Source organism: Heptranchias perlo, chromosome 5, assembly GCF_035084215.1.
Source record: "Heptranchias perlo isolate sHepPer1 chromosome 5, sHepPer1.hap1, whole genome shotgun sequence".
NCBI classification, from domain to species: Eukaryota; Metazoa; Chordata; class Chondrichthyes; order Hexanchiformes; family Hexanchidae; genus Heptranchias; species Heptranchias perlo.
In genome coordinates this window covers 81,807,283-81,827,508 of record NC_090329.1, presented here as the reverse complement: position 1 = coordinate 81,827,508, position 20,226 = coordinate 81,807,283, and the positions used below count along the sequence as shown (strand labels likewise).

Sequence of the window (20,226 nt, the reverse complement as noted above, 5' to 3'; positions counted from 1 at the left end):
GTTGATTCAGTGTTATTGCACACAGCACAAACAGGTCACTATATTACCTTAAGGCACTGAGTGACCTAGTTAATGCTTGAATGTGTATAAGTAATTGGCTGAGAGGAAACAGGGTGTCCAGATAGGAGCGTGATGTTAGGCTAGGGGATGTACTACGTAGAATGCTGGGCCTCTCCTGTTTCTAATGTTTTTAAAAATGATTGTTTTGTCTGTGTAGAGCTAAACCTGGTAGAGATTTTTCATCTCCGTTCATTTTCCTATAAACGTAATGATTGTTATGACGGAGGGAGGGAGTCCTGTGACAAGTAACCCAATGGGAAGCCCTGCCAGTAGACAGGCCCAGTTTGATATGGATAACAACCTTGATAGGAATCCATTGTTGGAAACTATGGCTAGGGTTTTCTGGTGTGTGCTTACCAATCCACGATTTTTCTATCCATTAAATGAATGGTGGAAAACTGAAGGCTGGCAAGGGCACAAGTGGAAAATCCCAGCCCATTCGTCTTATATCAAGAACTGGTAAATTCAAAGAATTGATCGTTAGGAGCAAACTTGAGGATTAGTATATGAAAATAACCTAGTAAAAAGGACTAAGCAACCCATAACTCATATAAAAGATAGCAATCATACAGAAACTCAAATGGTTGATTATCTACGAAGCTCGTGGGCCAGATTGGATATATCCTGGAATCCTTAAGGAATTAAAGGAGAGTACTTAATGGTGCTTTGGTTGATATTTTTCAGAATTCCATAAATACTGGAATCATATCTGAGGACTAAAGGATAACAATTGTAGGTCCTATATTCAAAAAGGAATAAGGCACACACCTGGTAATGACAGGCTGATTAATCTAACATCAATACTGGAAAACTGGTTGAGGACATTCTATTTATGAGTGTTCTGATTTAGGCTCTCTCCCAATACTTTTTACTCGTGCTTAACGCAAAGGTCAGCTTCCATTGGTAAAGATGCACTGCTTATTAATCAAAACTTGTTCGTATGTGCAAAGTATCTGATGAACAACAAATCTTTTTACTGTTTGGAAATAGCTTGCTGATACAGTTCTCATGCCTCTAGATTAAAGGAAAACTACCACAATGGGTGAGTTATCTCACTTTGAGCCAGTCTCTTACACACTAACCAGGATTGAGCATTCCCAACTTTCTCTCAATACTGTAAGATTCTCAAAATTCACAGATCCCCCAAAACTCGGAGAAAAACCCTAACAAAATGTACCTTTTCCCTGAGTATGGAAAACTTTGGCTATTGACTGAAATCCTAAGATGGAAGGATAGGTGAGAGGTCACCAGACGAATCCACAACCCACACGTGGAATGTGGGAGAATTTACTGCTTCAGACATGTCTCTGTTTTAATGCAAAACAGAGACATCGCCTGAGGAAGGGGGAAGACCCCGAAAGCTTGTGGGATTAAAAATAAAATTGTTGGACTATAACTTGGTGTTGTAAAATTGTTTACAAATGCAAAACCGACAGCAGGGGGTCGACACTCAAGGCCATTGAAAGAGGTAACTGCTCCAGACATGGTGGGGCCATGCCTTTGTTTTAATGCAAAACCCATCAACACCTAGGACGTTGGATACAAAAGGAAGCCTTGTGTGACAAGCTCTAAAAATCGGAATTAACAATGACCCATCGGGAGAAGCAATTGCAACATGATGAGGGACCATCAAAAAGCCATCAAAGATTCTTAAGGACTTTGTAAGAACTGTTTAAACAGACATGAAGTGTTTTTTTAAAGTGTCGAAGAACATTGTAAGAGAGGTTATTAGAAGTGGAAACTCGAAACCCCTCTCTGGCTCTCTCTCTCTCTGGCTTGCTGGCTCTGGTGGGCTGCTTGTCTTGGTTCTGCCTGTGTCAGGAAGGAAGGGCAGCTTCCAGCGAACAACAAAGAAAGCAGTTCAACAGGGAAGGCCAGCAGCTCTAGAAGCAGGCTGACACACAAGAAGAAACCAGAGCAACAGCCCCAGTGACCATCGAACACCTCGCGGCAACAAGGGCCTTACGAAACAACCAACCGAATATTGCCACCAACCAACCGGGTAATATTGGGCCACCGCGACCAAAGAAAACCAACTCGGGAGAAAACCGAAGATCCGCAAAGTTTCCACTCTACAATCTATTTCTGACTTACCTCTGGGTGAATTACTGTCAAGGATTCGTTTGGTGAGCATTATCCCTGGTCCTTTAGAGTCCAACTTAGCTAGTACAGTGGGATTGGGAGGGGTGAGGTATCTTTCTACTGTAATTTCCCTCGTGTGTACCGAAGTGTTCCCCATTTTATTAGAGTGTTAAAATTGTTGTGTTGTATTTTCTCTCTTGAATAAAGGTCAAAATTTCTTGCACTAAAACCAGTTGTCTGCTGCACTTTGTCACAACCCCCAAATAAGTCCAAGGTCTAGAACCCAGGGAGTGGGAGCGATTCGGACCGCTCAGAAGTCAGAGGTGAAGCTGACACACACCACCACCCCCTACAATACAGAGAAACAAATACAGCAAAAAATCTCTCCAGTCGCAATCGCAGAAGCCATTTTAAAAATTGTAACAATACCATTGCAGCTACAAATTGCTATAAAATATATCATGATGTGGAGATGCCGGTGATGGACTGGGGTTGACAATTGTAAACAATTTTACAACACCAAGTTATAGTCCAGCAATTTTATTTTAAATTCACAAGCTTTCGGAGGCTTCCTCCTTCGTCAGGTGAACGATGTGAAAATGAAATCCTCGAAATGAAATCGCATTTATAATTCACAGAACAATGCTTGGTGAGTACAGACAGTTTTTTCAACTGCCCGTTGCCAAGGCAATCAGTGTGCAGACAGACAGGTGTTACCTGCCAGGTCTCACAGAATATACAAATCACCAAAAAAAAACAACAAACAAAAAAAAAACAGAGATAGAGAGGTAGAAACATAGAAAAGACAGCAACTGACCCGTTATATTAAAAACAGATAACATTTGTTCGCTGGTGGGGTAACGTGTAGTGTGACATGAACCCAAGATCCCGGTTGAGGCCGTCCTCATGGGTGCGGAACTTGGCTATCAATTTCTGCTCGACGATTTTGCGTTGTCGTGTGTCTCGAAGGCCGCCTTGGAGTACGCTTACCCGAAGGTCGGTGGATGAATGTCCATGACTGCTGAAGTGTTCCCCGACTGGGAGGGAACCCTCCTGTTTGGCGATTGTTGCGCGGTGTCCGTTCATCCGTTGTCGCAGCGTCTGCATGGTCTCGCCAATGTACCATGCTCTGGGGCATCCTTTCCTGCAACGTATGAGGTAGACAACATTGGCCGAGTCACAGGAGTATGAACCATGCACCTGGTGGGTGGTGTCCTCTCGTGTGATGGTGGTATCTGTGTCGATGATCTGGCATGTCTTGCAGAGGTTACCGTGGCAGGGTTGTGTGGTGTCGTGGACGCTGTTCTCTTGAAAGCTAGGTAATTTGCTGCGAACGATGGTCTGTTTGAGGTTGGGTGACTGTTTAAAGGCGAGTAGTGGAGGTGTGGGGATGGCCATAGCGAGGTGTTTGTCCTCATTGATGTCATGTTGAAGGCTGCGGAGAACATGGCGTAGTTTCTCCGCTCCGGGGAAGTACTGGACGACAAAGGGTACTCTGTTGGTTGCGTCCCGTGTTAGTCTCCTGAGGAGGTCTATGCGATTTTTTGCTGTGGCCCGTCGGAACTGTCGATCGATGAGTCGAGCGTCATATCCCGTTCTTACTAGGGCGTCTTTCAGCGTCTGTAGGTGTCCATCGCGTTCCTCCTCGTCTGAGCAGACCCTGTGTCTTCGCAGGGCCTGTCCATAGGGGATGGCCTCTTTGACGTGGTTAGGGTGGAAGCTGGAAAAGTGGAGCATCATGAGGTTGTCCGTGGGCTTGCGGTAGAGTGAGGTGCTGAGGTGCCCGTCTTTGATGGAGATTCGTGTGTCCAAGAAAGAAACTGATTCTGAGGAGTAGTCCATGGTGAGCTTGATGGTGGGATGGAACTTGTTGATGTTATCGTGTAGTCTCTTTAGTGATTCCTTGTCGTGGGTCCATAGAAAGAAAATGTCGTCGATGTATCTGGTGTATAGTGTTGGTTGGAGGTCTTGTGCAGTGAAGAAGTCCTGCTCGAACTTGTGCATGAAAATGTTGGCGTATTGGGGTGCGAATTTGGTCCCCATGGCAGTTCCGTGTGTTTGGGTAAAGAACTGGTTATCGAAGGTGAAGACATTGTGATCCAGGATGAAGCGGATGAGTTGTAGGATGGCGTCCGGAGATTGGCTGTTGTTGGTGTTGAGTATTGATGCTGTCGCAGCGATGCCGTCATCGTGGGGGATACTGGTGTATAGTGCCGAGACGTCCATCGTGGTGAGAAGTGTTCCTGGTTCAACTGGTCCGTGGGTACTGAGTTTTTGTAGGAAGTCTGTAGTGTCGCGACAGAAACTGGGGGTTCCCTGTACGATGGGTTCCCTGTACCCATCGTACAGGGAACCCCCAGCTTCTGTCGCGACACTACAGACTTCCTACAAAAACTCAGTACCCACGGACCAGTTGAACCAGGAACACTTCTCACCACGATGGACGTCTCGGCACTATACGCCAGTATCCCCCACGATGACGGCATCGCTGCGACAGCATCAATACTCAACACCAACAACAGCCAATCTCCGGACGCCATCCTACAACTCATCCGCTTCATCCTGGATCACAATGTCTTCACCTTCGATAACCAGTTCTTTACCCAAACACACGGAACAGCCATGGGGACCAAATTCGCACCCCAATACGCCAACATTTTCATGCACAAGTTCGAGCAGGACTTCTTCACTGCACAAGACCTCCAACCAACACTATACACCAGATACATCGACGACATTTTCTTTCTATGGACCCACGGCAAGGAATCACTAAAGAGACTACACGATAACATCAACAAGTTCCATCCCACCATCAAGCTCACCATGGACTACTCCTCAGAATCAGTTTCTTTCTTGGACACACGAATCTCCAACAAAGACGGGCACCTCAGCACCTCACTCTACCGCAAGCCCACGGACAACCTCACGATGCTCCACTTTTCCAGCTTCCACCCTAACCACGTCAAAGAGGCCATCCCCTATGGACAGGCCCTGCGAAGACACAGGGTCTGCTCAGACGAGGAGGAACGCGATGGACACCTACAGACGCTGAAAGACGCCCTAGTAAGAACGGGATATAACGCTCGACTCATTGATCGACAGTTCCGACGGGCCACAGCAAAAAATCGCATAGACCTCCTCAGGAGACTAACACGGGACGCAACCAACAGAGTACCCTTTGTCGTCCAGTACTTCCCCGGAGCGGAGAAACTACGCCATGTTCTCCGCAGCCTTCAACATGTCATCAATGAGGACAAACACCTCGCTATGGCCATCCCCACACCTCCACTACTCGCCTTTAAACAGCCACCCAACCTCAAACAGACCATCGTTCGCAGCAAATTACCTAGCTTTCAAGAGAACAGCGTCCACGACACCACACAACCCTGCCACAGTAACCTCTGCAAGACATGCCAGATCATCGACACAGATACCACCATCACACGAGAGGACACCACCCACCAGGTGCATGGTTCATACTCCTGTGACTCGGCCAACGTTGTCTACCTCATACGTTGCAGGAAAGGATGCCCCAGAGCATGGTACATTGGCGAGACCATGCAGACGCTGCGACAACGGATGAACAGACACCGCGCAACAATCGCCAAACAGGAGGGTTCCCTCCCAGTCGGGGAACACTTCAGCAGTCATGGACATTCATCCACCGACCTTCGGGTAAGCGTACTCCAAGGCGGCCTTCGAGACACACGACAACGCAAAATCGTCGAGCAGAAATTGATAGCCAAGTTCCGCACCCATGAGGACGGCCTCAACCGGGATCTTGGGTTCATGTCACGCTACACGTTACCCCACCAGCGAACAAATGTTATCTGTTTTTAATATAACAGGTCAGTTGCTGTCTTTTCTATGTTTCTACCTCTCTATCTCTGTTTTTTTTTTGTTTGTTGTTTTTTTTTGGTGATTTGTATATTCTGTGAGACCTGGCAGGTAACACCTGTCTGTCTGCACACTGATTGCCTTGGCAACGGGCAGTTGAAAAAACTGTCTGTACTCACCAAGCATTGTTCTGTGAATTATAAATGCGATTTCATTTCGAGGATTTCATTTTCACATCGTTCACCTGACGAAGGAGGAAGCCTCCGAAAGCTTGTGAATTTAAAATAAAATTGCTGGACTATAACTTGGTGTTGTAAAATTGTTTACAATAAAATATATCATATAGGGATTCTTCGGATCTGAAACAGTACAGATCTGGTTTTCCAAATGAACATCTAAAACAGGGAAAAATCAGCATTGCTTCAGAAGCAACAGGCCATGCCCCTCGACCACGGATTGATGGTGAATGAATAATTCCAATTCTGTTTTATTACATAGGTTTTTTATCACTGTTTTAGGGATTGAATTCTCCAATTCTGTCTGTTTATAATTAGGGCTGTTGGTTAATCCAGACTAAATAAATCAAATTCCATTTTTATTACATGGGATTTTGGGATTTTCATTGGTATTTTGGGGATCAAGTTATGCAATGTGATCCATTTGTGGAAAGTGTAAATCTGTGGCCTTGGCTTTACAAATCTGTTGGAATTCTTTGAAAAGGTAACTAAATAGATGTAATTTACTTGGATTTGCAAAAGGCATTTAATGAAGTATTAGTTTAGGAGGGAGGGTTAAGGGTCATTGAATAAATGACACATTGTCTAAATGACTTAACAGAATCCCAGAAGGTTGTGATCAATGGAAAGTGCTTTGCCTGGGAAAAAGCAACTTACTGTGTTCCACAGGGATCTGTTCTGGGACTCCTGCAATTACTGAATGATATGAAACACAGTGTATATAGTATTATTGTTAAATTTATTGATGAAGCAAAAACCTGTTTGCAGGTAATAAGTTGAAAAGAGATTAATTATTTTAGAGAAGCATGCACCAAGTAGATATTGCAGAAGGATTTTGATCTGGATAAAGGTAGACTAATGTATATATGAACAATGGTGAGGCCAGTTCTGGAGTTGTGGTCACCATAACCTAAAAAGGATATAGATGCAATAGGAATGGTTCTGAGAAGATTCGGCAGGATGGAGAAATGCCTAAACTTATTTCTGCTGGAGAATAGAAGACAGACAGCAGACGTGATACAGATCTTCAAAATAATGAAAGGTATAGATGAGTTGACAAAAAAAAACATTTCACGAACAATAAGCATAGCACTAGACGATATAGGTACAAAATCCACAAGCCTTGTGCAATTTTATGGACGACAAAAAACTTTCTTCCCCAACAGGACACTGGAAATGTGGAACAGACTCTCAGAGAAGGAAATTGAGCCAATTTGCTCTTTTAAGAAGGAGGTGGATCTATATCTGTTGAGGAGAGGATTGGGTTAGAAACATATTAATAGCACTGCTCAATCTTATTTCCAAGGGAGGTGGGGGAAGGAACTTATATTTCCTTCAAGCAGGCGATCAATAGATGGTCTGGTGGTGGGAGGGGGATGAGATCCATAATAGAATAATTATACATGGAGTTTGATTGGCTGAATGAATTTCTCACTCTTTCCTTTTTTATATCTAGTGCCTGACTCTAGTTAGCATCTCTCTGGAAAGCCAGCTGAATTTGGAAATTCATCACATAGGGAATATTCAAAGAGAACTACAATACCTTGGTGAAATGAATCAGAGCACTAATGTGCTACAGTGATAATGCAGCTATGGGTATGTATAGCTAATAACATACCCCACGATCCTTTTTGTCCCTTGACTGAGAATCCAGGTGCTCCACGCTCTCCTGGATCTCCTTTGAGGCCTTTTTCTCCAGGTTCTCCTGGCAGACCAGGTAACCCTAAAACAGAAAAATACAACAATGCCTGATTGTACTATATTTCTACCAACACAGGTTACATTTCTATATTGAAATAAAACTAAAAGGAGATAATATTACAAAGAGGAACATAAAAGGTGACTCATATTTTGAATGCAGCAATAAAGAGACTACAAAAGTGACACAAAATAAATAGGGATGATTTTACTTCCCTTGCGAGCCTCACTCCTGACCTTAAATTGAAGAAAGGTCATTAATGAAGCAGCTGAAGATGTTTGGGTCAAGGATGTTTCACTAAGAATTTCCAGCAGCAACTTCTGCCTGTCCCAAACATGGTCCCCTGTGTTAGGGTGGTGTGGCAGGGGGAAGGGAATCCTAGGCCAGGAGTTTCCTCAGTTCTGGCCTGGGATCTTCTGGATAGCTGGTCCATCAGGTGAAAGGAGACTTACCGACCTCCCAGCCAGTGAACGTAAAACCCACTTGGGGTGTAGTTCTTGGTCTTGAGTTGAAATCGTCCAGCAACTAACCTGTAAGTACTTCATGTCCCCTTTAAATAGTGCTGGTGGGGGGTCCTTCAAGCCGTTCAACGTTGTGTTCAGCTGTGTGAGGTTACGTAGGCTGAAGTGTGCAGATCCAAAATGTCTTCGGTGACTTCAAATCAGCGTTGCACATTGATTCGCGTCATGATCTCTCTACTCTACATGCTGCCGGCGGTTGTTAGACGCGCGCGCAAACCCCTTTACCAAGATGGCGTCCTGCGCACTTCCTGTCAGAAGTGTGCGCATGCATCTCGGACTCCATTTTCTGGACTTAGGTGTCCAAGTAGCACCTAAAAAACGGGTGCTAAATGACCAATTTCAACCCCAATATCTGTTTTTGACTATTATTAGAAGTGTCAGGAAATACTTTTCCTTTAATCTACTTTGTAAAATCTACAGTTGTGCAAAATTTGCTTTTGCAACTTTAGTGATCTTGCTCAGCTGATAAAGGCTTTGCCTAAAGAAGATCAATTCTTCAATATCATAATTTATTTCCTGCTCACCACTTTTTATTAGACTCACCTTCTAGTCCAGGAAATCCAGTGGGTCCTGAAGCTCCCTCCAATCCTTGATCACCTTTGTCACCTTTTGGTCCAGGAGGTCCTAAAATATTAAATACTCAATAAACCAACTGAAATGCAGTTATTTGACCTATGTAGGTAATTTTATTTCATTAGGGAATGTAAGAGGTTTAGACCTGACCGGTTATTTCAAAAATTACTGTTCTTGGATCTTTTTGTTACCCATTGAGTTCTCAAATTCTACATGTATATTGTAATATTACTGTAAATTAACATCCTAAGAAATGAAAATTCCTTTTGCAAGGCCCCGGATCACCAGTGGGGCCTCACATATAGCCAGCATATATCAGGTAATCACAGGCACATTTTCACCAATCACCAATTTAATAAAAAAGGATTTAACATTTTTTCTTTGTGACTTTGCTTTGATCATTTTTAATGTTTTGTCCCAACAGTTAATATTGATGGCATCATTGAGGAAACTGATATTGCAGTAGGACCTGTATTGCATCTTTTATCATCTTCAGCAGTTTTTATACATATCACCAAGGGACCATTATTTAATATTATATCCCTATCTCAACAAATCCTCCCTACATCGTCTGATGTTGAAGCTTTCAGTAATGTCATTGAATACTTTCCTTTCCATAACCACCACACAAACCACCAGCCAATCTATTCATTCATGCTTTATTATAGACCTTATATAAGGCACCCATGGTGGAATCGTGTTGAGGTACACTTTACCTTTCAAAGTAACTGTTTGTCAGTTGCAAAGTTAATGTTAGCACTTAACTTTGGCATTCTCCTTAAGTTTTGCTAAGTTCCTTTTATTGCCAAGTTTGTGGTTTCTAAAGAATGGTGAGCCTCCTGGCCTCAGGTTCATAAAGTGTAACTCTACTACTTGTAAAGTACCTTGTACTTGGCTGTGTTAGTCACTAACAAGACACAAAGGAACAGTGTATGAAGGAGTTAGTACAATATGTGGAATCCAGCATGGTATGGTTAAGGCGAAGGTCATGCGATAAATAAGCAAGTGACACAAACCAAAGATTAAAATTACTTCTACATACTAAAAACTTGTTCTCAAACTTCTTTACATTTTTATGTTGCTCTGGAACAGTACAATGTAGAGGAGGGTATATAAAGACTGCAGAGATTAATTTAAGGCTTCCAAGTAAGGGATTATGCTTGGTCACCGAGCAGTTGATTTTAAAGCGGCATTGAAGGAAGCCAGGAAGCAGGCAGCCTGTCCACTTTCCTCGCCCAGTATGGAAAGTGCTTGAGGAGACTCAACCAGGAAGAAGGGAGAAAAAAAACTTAAAATAATAGGGAAGTTTACATTCAGCAGCAACATAATAAATGCCTGTACTGTAAATTAAGTAAAACAAAATATGATTCAACTTTAAAATGTTTAGCTCATTGAAAATGCTTTAGCACTGATCATTGATCATTGAAGCCACGCCCATTTCACAGACATAAAATGGGCACCAAAGCTGCCAACGTGGCGGGTGGTGTGTGCATGCACATTCCACGCAAGAAGCGTGCAGTTTGCCATATTGGTAAAGGCAGAAAAATATTCATGCAGGGCGGCACCTGAGAAAGGCATTAGGCCATTTGCAAATAAGGGGCCTAATGCCAGTTTGAGGCCCCCATTGAACAGAATTCAGGAAATGTGTTCTACATGCGGCATGACCAACGGTCCTTAAAGGGACCGCCGGAGGCCGCCACCAAAAAGGTAAGTTTGTTGAAAATACTAACCTGGTTGCTCCTCCAGGCTCCACTGCAATGCTGAAAACTGTTGGCAGCACCACTTGGCCCACTCCTGATTGCCTCCCCCCTCCCAATTGTTTCCCCCCTTCTGTCAATTGCCTGCCCCCCTCGATCACCTCCTCCCTCCTGATTGCTTCCGTTCCTCCTGATTGTCTCCCCTCTCCTGATTAGCCCCCCTCCCGATCACCTTCCCCTCTCTACCGATTGGCTCCCCCCCGATTGCCTCCTCCCTCTCCTAATCACCCTTGATCGCCCCTCCCTCCTGATCGTCCCCCCCCTCCCGATTGCCTCCCCTCTCCCTATCACCTCCTCCCATCCCGATCGTTTACCCTCGACTCCAAATCACTTCCTCCTCTTCCCGATCGCCTCCCCTCTTCCCAGGACCTACCTGAGGGCCGAGGCTGATGACCCAGTGGCTCAAAATCCAATCCCGATTCACCAGCGAGCAGTCTGGGGATGCCCAGCATGTGTCCACAGCTTGCCCTGGTCTAATAGGACGTGCCTTGGGGGTCTACCCATTCTGACGCAGGTATCATTCCCTGTGTCCAATTGGCACAAACCTATTTCCGGGCCAATATTTCCTTTGGCTGAACCATGCTCTCCTTACCAGGCAGGGCTGTGCCTGTCTCCTGTGTTTGGTCATTGCCAAGACAGGGAGCTGTAGGTCCTCTGGTATCATATCCATAAAGCACTTCCTAATAGAGAAGCAACATGTGCTCATAAAGATACTGATAGTAAGTCAATCCAAAAAGGTATGTTCCTTACACAAGATGAATTAAGAGAAAACAAAATAAAATGAATGCTTCAGAGAAAAAATAATGATGGTAAGTTGAAGATATCCTTAAAATTGCTCGGTCATCTTTCGCCGTATCTATACTTACCTTTCACCAGGAGCATTCTTTAAATGGAGGAATAAAAGGTATAAGTGCATTAAATTAAAAACATCTCATACCCTGCACTAAGGTAAGATTTTTCAGAGTAAGAGAATGTTCCCAGTCCTTCAGCCTCAGGTCCTCTGTGACATTGCTTAGTGTGGCTACCTCATCTTTCAGTTGTTTCTCCATGTTTTGTTGAACGACTTTCAAGATCTTTGCATCTTCTGATACATTTGCTAATTGTATCTGAAGCTGCTGAAGGCTCATGCGGTGGAAGCCAATGCCCTCTGTGAAGGTGCCATTCACTCTATTTAGTGTCCAACGTACTTCCTTTATCTGACCACTCAAATTTCCTACATTTGATGTTATTTGTTTCAAGTTTGCTTGTTGGTGTTGGAGTGCACCCTGTGCACTGTTTAAACTTATAGACAAATTGTAAATCTCTTGTCTGTTTGTTGAACTAAACTGTTGTAAATCATCTTCTAAATCATTCACAGATGCATTAATGTCATCCATGCGTGCCTCGAAGCTCTGTGACTTGTTTTCCAGTCTGTGAACAGAGTTACTCAGTTGAAGCAATAAGATTGAGCAATTCTGGAAAAGTTCATGCAGTTTCAAAATATTATCCATGACATCTTCCTTGGGTGCCTTCTGCTCCATTGTTTGACGCATGTCTTTGAAGCCTTCACCTAAGGTTGTAACATTGTCTGTCAATATTTTCCAATCAGCAGATGGACGTTGATATCTGGGAACTGAAAAATATTAAATCAAGAGTTATGTAAAAACATCCTGCAGCTATTTGATCTTATGTTCCTTGCACAAAAGTTTCTTTAAACTCCAGATAAAAGTGAGTAATTTACAATTGTTTGTATATCAGTTCATCTAAATAGTTATTCAGCAATTCAGTCTTAAAAAGTGTATATTTTATACAAAACATTTAAACTTGTAAACACATTGCCGTCTCCAAAAGATTCATTTATTGTGTTCATTGAATTCATTGAAAATAATTGGTGGATATTTTATGCTTGGATGGGGAATTTAATATGATTTTTTGAAACATTGGATGAGAAATATATTTGGACCAAGTACAAGTATACCTAGGTATGACTTCAGTAGTTTTTCATTAGAAACAGGTGATTATATATTTCTGATAAACACGCTACCTCTTCTGGGTGACCAATTTAGTTGCAAGAGTTTTATTTTGCACAGCAATTTACTTGCTTTTTCATGCCATCTCTCCTGAGGTGGTGAGTTATGCTGGGATACAGTGCCACTAGTGCCAGAAGCCCTCTGGTGCCTCATCCAAGTGGCTATTCTTCATGAGTGAACCTAGAAATGAGCGTCAGTAGAGTACTTGAATGTTGGAATCAAACAGCCAACATTATCGTCAACAGATGTCAACACATTCACAGATATATAGGCACCGAGATAGTAATAAGAAATGGGAAACATGTCTTATTTTCTTGTTCTAGCCCAAGGACCCAGAGGCAAATTCTAGAGGGGGTGAAATTGGTCTTCGCCAGTAGCACGAAATGGGCTCACAGTGAATTGGCAATGCATTTTACACTGCGCCCTTTTCTTTTCCATTGAAGTTGCTATGAGCCCATTTCGCAATACTGGCAAAGGCCAATTTCACCTCCTCGTACCCTCATCACTCTCCTGGCTGAGATCAGCTCATGGAATATAGGCCAATAATTGAACCTGGGACCTTCTTGCTTTTGTGACTCAATGGTGGTTAAATTGGTTAACCCCCAAAACTGGGCGGAGGTATCTCACTGTCGGAGGCAGGGCGAGGCATTTGTCCTGCCTGAACACTCACCTCCGCCAAGCATTAAAAACCTGCGTTGACACAAGGATTGAATGACATTCGAACTTTCCACCAGCAGGGGGAGCCAGAATCTCTTAAAGGCAGGCTGTCTCTCTGACAGCCAGCCAAAATCACTTAAAGGTAGCCGGTACCTGTAATATGCTAAAAATAACAGTCTACTGTCTGCATGGAGTCTGAACAGAGATCAGACATTGCACACGTAAAACACAGATCCGATCCCGTCTCTATATTTACAAACTGTTGAGCTATTTTAAAACATTGAATAAAGGTTGCACACCACTAAATCCCACACCCCACCAATCTGCCAGTCCGAGTTTGTACTAAGCCTGCGAGAATGCGTGCACCAAGGTTCTCTGCTGATGCACTAGAGGCCTTGGTGCAAGAGGTGGACAGAAGGAGGGGCATCCGATATCCACGGAGGTGGGGTGGAGGTGGGTGGTGGGGGGGGCGCAAGAGACCCTCCAGACATATGCCCAAAAGACAGTGGGAGGCAGTGGGGGACGAAGTCAATGCCAGGCGCACAGCACCACAAACATGGATGCAGTGCAGGAAGAAGTTCAATGCTTTGACATGAGTGGTCAAGGTGAGTGAGGTCAACTGTCAAGTGGCATCTCCTACCAACTGCACCACGCACTACACCCCCCCATCACCCACATACCAACAAACTCTTTCCATCAGTGCGCAACTCTTCCAATCAGATGCTTCCTCTCACCCTTACACATTATCACTGTTGCAAGCCGCCCACCCACAACTCACAGGCCACACACACTGGCAGCTATTCAATCATGACAGGCATATCACCCAGACACACATCCCACTTTCTTGCAGGAGAAGGTGGTGCATGACAGGAGGCAGCAAATGACAGTGGCATTTAGCCCCTTGAGCTTGTTCTTCCATTCGCGAGATCACGATTGATCTGTGACCTAACTCCATATACCCACCTTAGCTCCATATCCCTTAATACCCTTGGTTCACAGAAATCTGTCAATCTCAGATTTAAAATTGACAATTGAGCTAGCATCAACTGCCGTTTGCAGAAGAGCGTTCCAAACTTCTGTAGAAGCATTTCCTAACTTCACTCCTGCATGTCCTGGCTCTAAATGTTAGGCTATGATCCCTCGTCATAGTGTTCAAGTATAGGAGACCTCCAAAAACAGTAACAAATGCATCAACAGCCAGAAGCCATAATCCAGCAACTAACCTGAAAATCCTGTAATGACCCTTTAAGTAGTGCTGGTGGGAGGTCCTCCAGGCACTCTACGACATGTTTAGATGGTCGTGGTTAAGACAATGCATTGAGTGGAGCGTTAAGTGTCAAAATGGTGTGTGTCGCTTTAAATCAGCATTGCACGCTGATCAAATGCATTTTCTCCCTACTTCGTTACTTCGTTCGTTACTTTCGCACGCGCTAAACCCTTTACCAAGATGGCCTCCGCTGCATGTCACGCTAGAAATGTGCGTGCGCATCCAAGACGCCATCTGGGATGTCCGGGAGGCCGCATAGCAGTGAAACAATGGGCATTACACAACCCAATTTAGCGCCCAGTATCTCTCCACAGTTTACTTCTTCCCACTGAATAACAGGGAAAGCCCCATTCCTGGGTTTTTTTTATTTAAAACTACTGGCTTTCAAATGAAACTATACAAATGCATTTATCTAAAATTCCTCCCCGTGCTATTTTAGTGGAGGAATTTACTCATTAACCATGATGTAATATCAAGGCTAATGTTTTTTTACTATTTTACTGTGGAAAATGGAGCAAGGTGGTCTGAACTCAAGGGATATGATTTTATCGGGGAGTCGGGAAGGGGGCGAATGTGGGCCGGGGGGGTGGGGGGGGGGGGGTTGGAATTCCCGATGGGAAACCCAGAAGTAAAGGTTTCCCAGAATTCCTTACGATTTTGACAGGCAGGCCTGATTGACAGGCTGGCCTCAGTCGGACGGGAGAAGAAGAAGGAAGCGGATGTGAACAGGTAAGTGTTAGATGTGGGGTGTGGATCATCGGGGGGGGGGATTGCTCAGTCATCAGGGGGCTGGGGATCTATAGGTGGGTGTAAGTCATTGGGAGGGGGGGTCAGTCATCAGGGTCATTGGGAGGGGGCAGTCATCGTTGGGCTCAGTAATTGGGGGGCTTAGTCATCAGGGGTTATCGGAGGGCTCAGTCATTAGTGGTCATCGGGGGGGGGGTCAGTCATCAGGGGGTCGGGGATCTCTGGGTGGGGGTCAGTCATCGGGAGAGGGTCAGTCATCGGGCAACTCAGTCATCTGGGGGCGCCTGGTCATCGGGGTGGGGGGGTTGGGGACAGGGTCATTGCGGGGGTCGGAGATCGTGTGGGGGGGTCATAGATCATTGGGGGGGGTTGGAGATCATGGGGGGGGTCAGAGATCATGGGGACGGCTTCAGACATTGTGGGGTGGTTGCTGCAGGTAGGCTTATTTAGCCTGGGGGAAGCAGTCCTGCTCCCCCGGGCCCACAGGCGGTGCTATAAAGGCACTTACCTGCTGTTTTGGGCCTTTTCGCCTCCTCTCTCGTGGAGTGAGGTAGAAGGCCCGGGAATCCCGGCCCCCAGGGGTTAAAAACAAAAAATCTGTCAAAATGGAGGCCAGCAGCCTCCTTGAAAGCGTTTAATGACCAACCCGCCTCCTGAGAGCGGGTTGGTTGCCCTTTTCTCGCCCCGCCTCCGTTAAAACCGAAAATAGGCGGGTTGGGGGTGGGTTTTAGATTTTTAGGATTTTTACTGCCCTCCCTGCTCCCAACCCACCCGTTTTTCTGAGTTAAAGTCATACCCATGGTCTTGACTATTACTAGACTCAGGTTGAGTCCTTAATTGATGTGTTGTTCTGACCAAAAACAAAGAAAACTCAATATTGAATGAATGATGCGTAAGAAATTGAGATAATTGAAAGAACGAGAAGAGGTAGGGAAATTGTTTCAAAATAGAAAGAGAAAGGAAAGATAAGCGAGCTATAAAATGAATAACCACCACCTGTAAATTGCCTTTCTGACATTTACATAATGTTTGACTAACCAGATAGAATTCTTCTGGACAATAACAGCAAGTATAGGCAGGAGGATATGGTAAATGAATCATTTTTGTTCTCTATATATGTAAATGATCTGGGCTTAGATATAAAGAGATATCAAAGTTCGTGGATGATGTCAAACTGGGAGATGTAACAAACTGCCTAGAAGAAGCAGGAGATTATAACATATATGAAAAGGCTTGGAGGATGGGTAGCTAAGTGGCAGATGTAGTTTCATACAGAAAAATTATGAAGTAATATACCTTGGGAAAAAGAATAAAGAATGGAAATATACCTTAAATGATAATTTTCTCAATGCAGTAAAAGGGCAAAGGGATCCAGGTTTGCAGATTCATAAATCCTTAAAAGTATGTCGACAGATTTTTTAAAAAGCCATGAAAAAGCAAATTAGATTTTTTAGTTTATATTGAGAAGGATTGAATACAAAAACAAAGAGGGTGATTCTGTACAAAACCGTGGTTAGGCCACATTTGGAATAAAAGGTATAATTTTACAAATTAGAGTGAGTCTGAATCCCCAATATACACCCTTGGGAGCATGATTTTATAAAATTATCCCATTGTGTGCAGTTCTAGGATCCTCACTTTAGGAGGGACATAATAGTCCAGGACAAGGTACAGTACAGATTTGTGAGGATGATAACATGGGTAAGGGGTCTGAATTACTAGGAAAGGCTAGAGCAACTGAATTTAGTAACTTGAGGAGCATTAAATAGAGGTGCTAAAATTATAAAAGGAATAAACAAGTTCAAAATAACTAATTTCCATTAAAACCTAAAGCAACAAAAAGAAGCTATGATCTCAAGGTAAGCCCCAGAGATCTAAAGTGGGAGATTAAAATAAACCTTCTCATGAAAAATTTTATTGGAATGTGGAATGTATCGCCACAGTGATGATCAATGCTAAACTTGATTATTGTACATTAACTACAGCATCATGCTTTCCTGCACATGAGCTATAAAATTATATAATTTTATTTTAAGAATTCTGATGACACACATGATTATAATCACTGCGATGAGATTGCAACCTTGGTCTCACCCACTAACATCCAATATTTAAAAAAAAGTAATCCCCCGTTTCTGGGTGGGAACGAGGCGGTGGTGGGCGAAAATGGAAGTCCACCAGTTACCACCTGTTCTCGCTTATGTCCTGCCCGCCATAATTTTGTCCTCCTAATTTAACCCTTTAAGCCCCTTGTGAATCTGCACTGCACCCCCCCCCCACCCCCACAATGACAATATATCCTTCCTGAGGTCCAGTGCACAGAACTGAACGCAAAGGCTCTGTACAACCGAAGCATCACTTCCTACCCTTGGTATTCCAGCCCCCTTGAGATAAAGGCTAACATTCCATTAGCCTGTTTGATAACTTTTTGTACCTGTCCACTAGCTTTTAACGATTTGTGTACATGGACACATAAATCTCTTTGCTCCTCCATAGTTTCTAGTTTCTCACCATTTAGAAAATACTCCGATTTATCTTTCTTGGATCCAAAGTGGATGACCTCACATTTCCCTACATTGAACTCCATTTGTCACAGTTTTGCCCACTCACTTAATCTGTCTATGTCCCTTTGCAACTTTCTGGTCTCATCTGCACTACTTACTGAGCCTCCCAACTTAGTGTCATCCAAGTCACTGATTTATATGGTGAAAAGCTGAGGCCCCAGTACAGATCCATGGGGAGCACCACTTGTCACATCCTGCCAATCAGAGAATGAGCCCTTTGTCCCTACTCTCCATCTCCTAGCTCACAACTCATTTCCCACCATGTCACATGGCTACCTCCAATTCTGTGCACATTCACTTTTGCTAATAAGTTCATCTATTGTGTATTTCAAGCATTTTCTGTTTTTATTTCAGATTTCCAGCATCTGCAGGTTTTTTCTTTCTATTTATTTTCTAGTTTAATTTCCCAAAAGATGCAAAACAATCTGAATATGTTTACATTTTTCTTTATTATTTATCTCCAAATGTATTAACATCTGTAAACTTAGAAAAGCTATTATTATGTAGCAAAAAGACCAATTACAGTAAGGCATTAAATTATATGGGGTCAATTTTCCTGACCTGAGGAATGCCCATTTACCAGTGCAAAGGCAAAAGTAAAGGAGGTGCCACCCATTAAATCAGGTCTTCACCATTTTACATTGCCAAAGCATTATCAGGGCTTCGGGGCAGGGTGGGTCTGGGTATGCAGATCTCTTGATCTCATATAAATGAGATGGAAGGTGGTGTTCCTGGCCTTATGCCCCTATTTCCTCTTCTCATGTTTATTGGACAATTATTTTCAGGCGGTCCCATAGAAACTAGGATGGAATTTATTGCCAGGGCCCAGCGGAATGGATGGTCTGTGAAGGTCCTAGGGTTAGCCTGAAGAGAAAAGATTCCGGTGGCCAGAAGCATAACTGCAATCATCTCTACAACAATAATAACATGCATTTATATAGCGCCTTTAACGTAGTAAAACATCCCAAGGCATTTTGCAGAAGCATTATCAAACAAAATCTCAGACTTACAGCCTGCCCTGCTTTCCAAAGTAGGGCCCAGGGTAGGAAATGGCAATGGCGGGAGGGGAGCGAGGGTGAGGATGGTATGGGGGGGGGGCGGGAAAATCAGCTCATTTTTTGTCGTGTATATAGAGGTGGTAGGATTAATAGTGCTTTTTATTCATTAATTAAATCCCAATTAATATCAACTTGGAAAATATATTCACTGGGAATTTAGGTTTGAAGCTGTTTTAAATTCCAATTCTCAGAATTCTTATTATTCATTAGAGATAGAAAGAACATCATTGCCTCTGCCTATATTTCAAGACAGGTTGACAGGATGATGAACTCTGAATACTTTGACAACGTCCACACAGTCTCTAGGGGCAATGTGAACTGTAATCATTTGACTTCCTAAAGTAAGTTGAATGTGTATTCTACATTTGTGGTTAGATTAATGGGTCACTGATTTAATTTAATGTTTTTATATGTTCATATTTTGCCAGATTGGAGCCAATTGCTTCAACACACTGGGAATCCTTTTATCCTCATAACCTATGGATTCTGATGGTCAATTGCTTGTGACCGAAATTGGATTACTTCCATTTTGACTAAGTGTGCTCCAGATAAGTACCAGAGCGTTAACTCATTTATTGGCCTCAGTTCAGTTAAGTTTTGACTAATGTGAAGTTATTTTTCAATATTGCATTTTTTTTCTGATGCTTACTGAGAAGCAGTTCTCACAAAGGATTTAGCCTCGTAACATTAACCTGCTTTTCTCTTTTCAGATGTTGATGCACCTGCTTTGTAGTTTCATCTGTTTCTGTTTTTATTCAAAATTTTTTTGCTAAAATTTCCAACAAGCTGCATCTGATCTACGTTGCTTTCATTCATACAATGTCACTTGAATGTGACAGTTTCATACTTAAATTAAAACAATGTAGATATAGATAACATCGTATGAAGTGGATTATGTTCAAACCTAACAACCAAATTATGGTAGTGAAAGGATTAAAGCATCATCATTTAGAGAAGCTGCAGTATCTCCTCAGAGAACTCCCCCTCTTTAATTCTGAGTGCTCCTCAACAACGAAATGTAAGAAAATAATTTGCCAGTCTGTTAGGTGTAACACATCCGTTCCCCTAGCCTGTCATATATTGTTAACTGTCACATAAAGATAATTTATTTCAGTTCAATAACATGACAGAGATGAAGTGAAAACAGGACTGACAAAGT

The 20,226-nt window shown here is 43.3% G+C and overlaps 1 protein-coding gene across 1 annotated transcript in view; it reads right to left on the bottom strand.

The window, feature by feature from the left end:
- Positions 1 to 20,226, bottom strand: part of scara5 (scavenger receptor class A, member 5 (putative)) — a 97,123-nt gene that overhangs the window by 42,434 nt on the left and 34,463 nt on the right. Inside the window, exons 4-6 of the mRNA XM_067984742.1 lie at positions 11,703 to 12,377; positions 8,979 to 9,059; positions 7,834 to 7,938 (exon numbers count right to left, since the gene is read on the bottom strand). Coding sequence (XP_067840843.1) covers positions 7,834 to 7,938; positions 8,979 to 9,059; positions 11,703 to 12,377 — 861 coding nt within the window. The remainder of the gene's footprint in view (positions 1 to 7,833; positions 7,939 to 8,978; positions 9,060 to 11,702; positions 12,378 to 20,226) is intronic.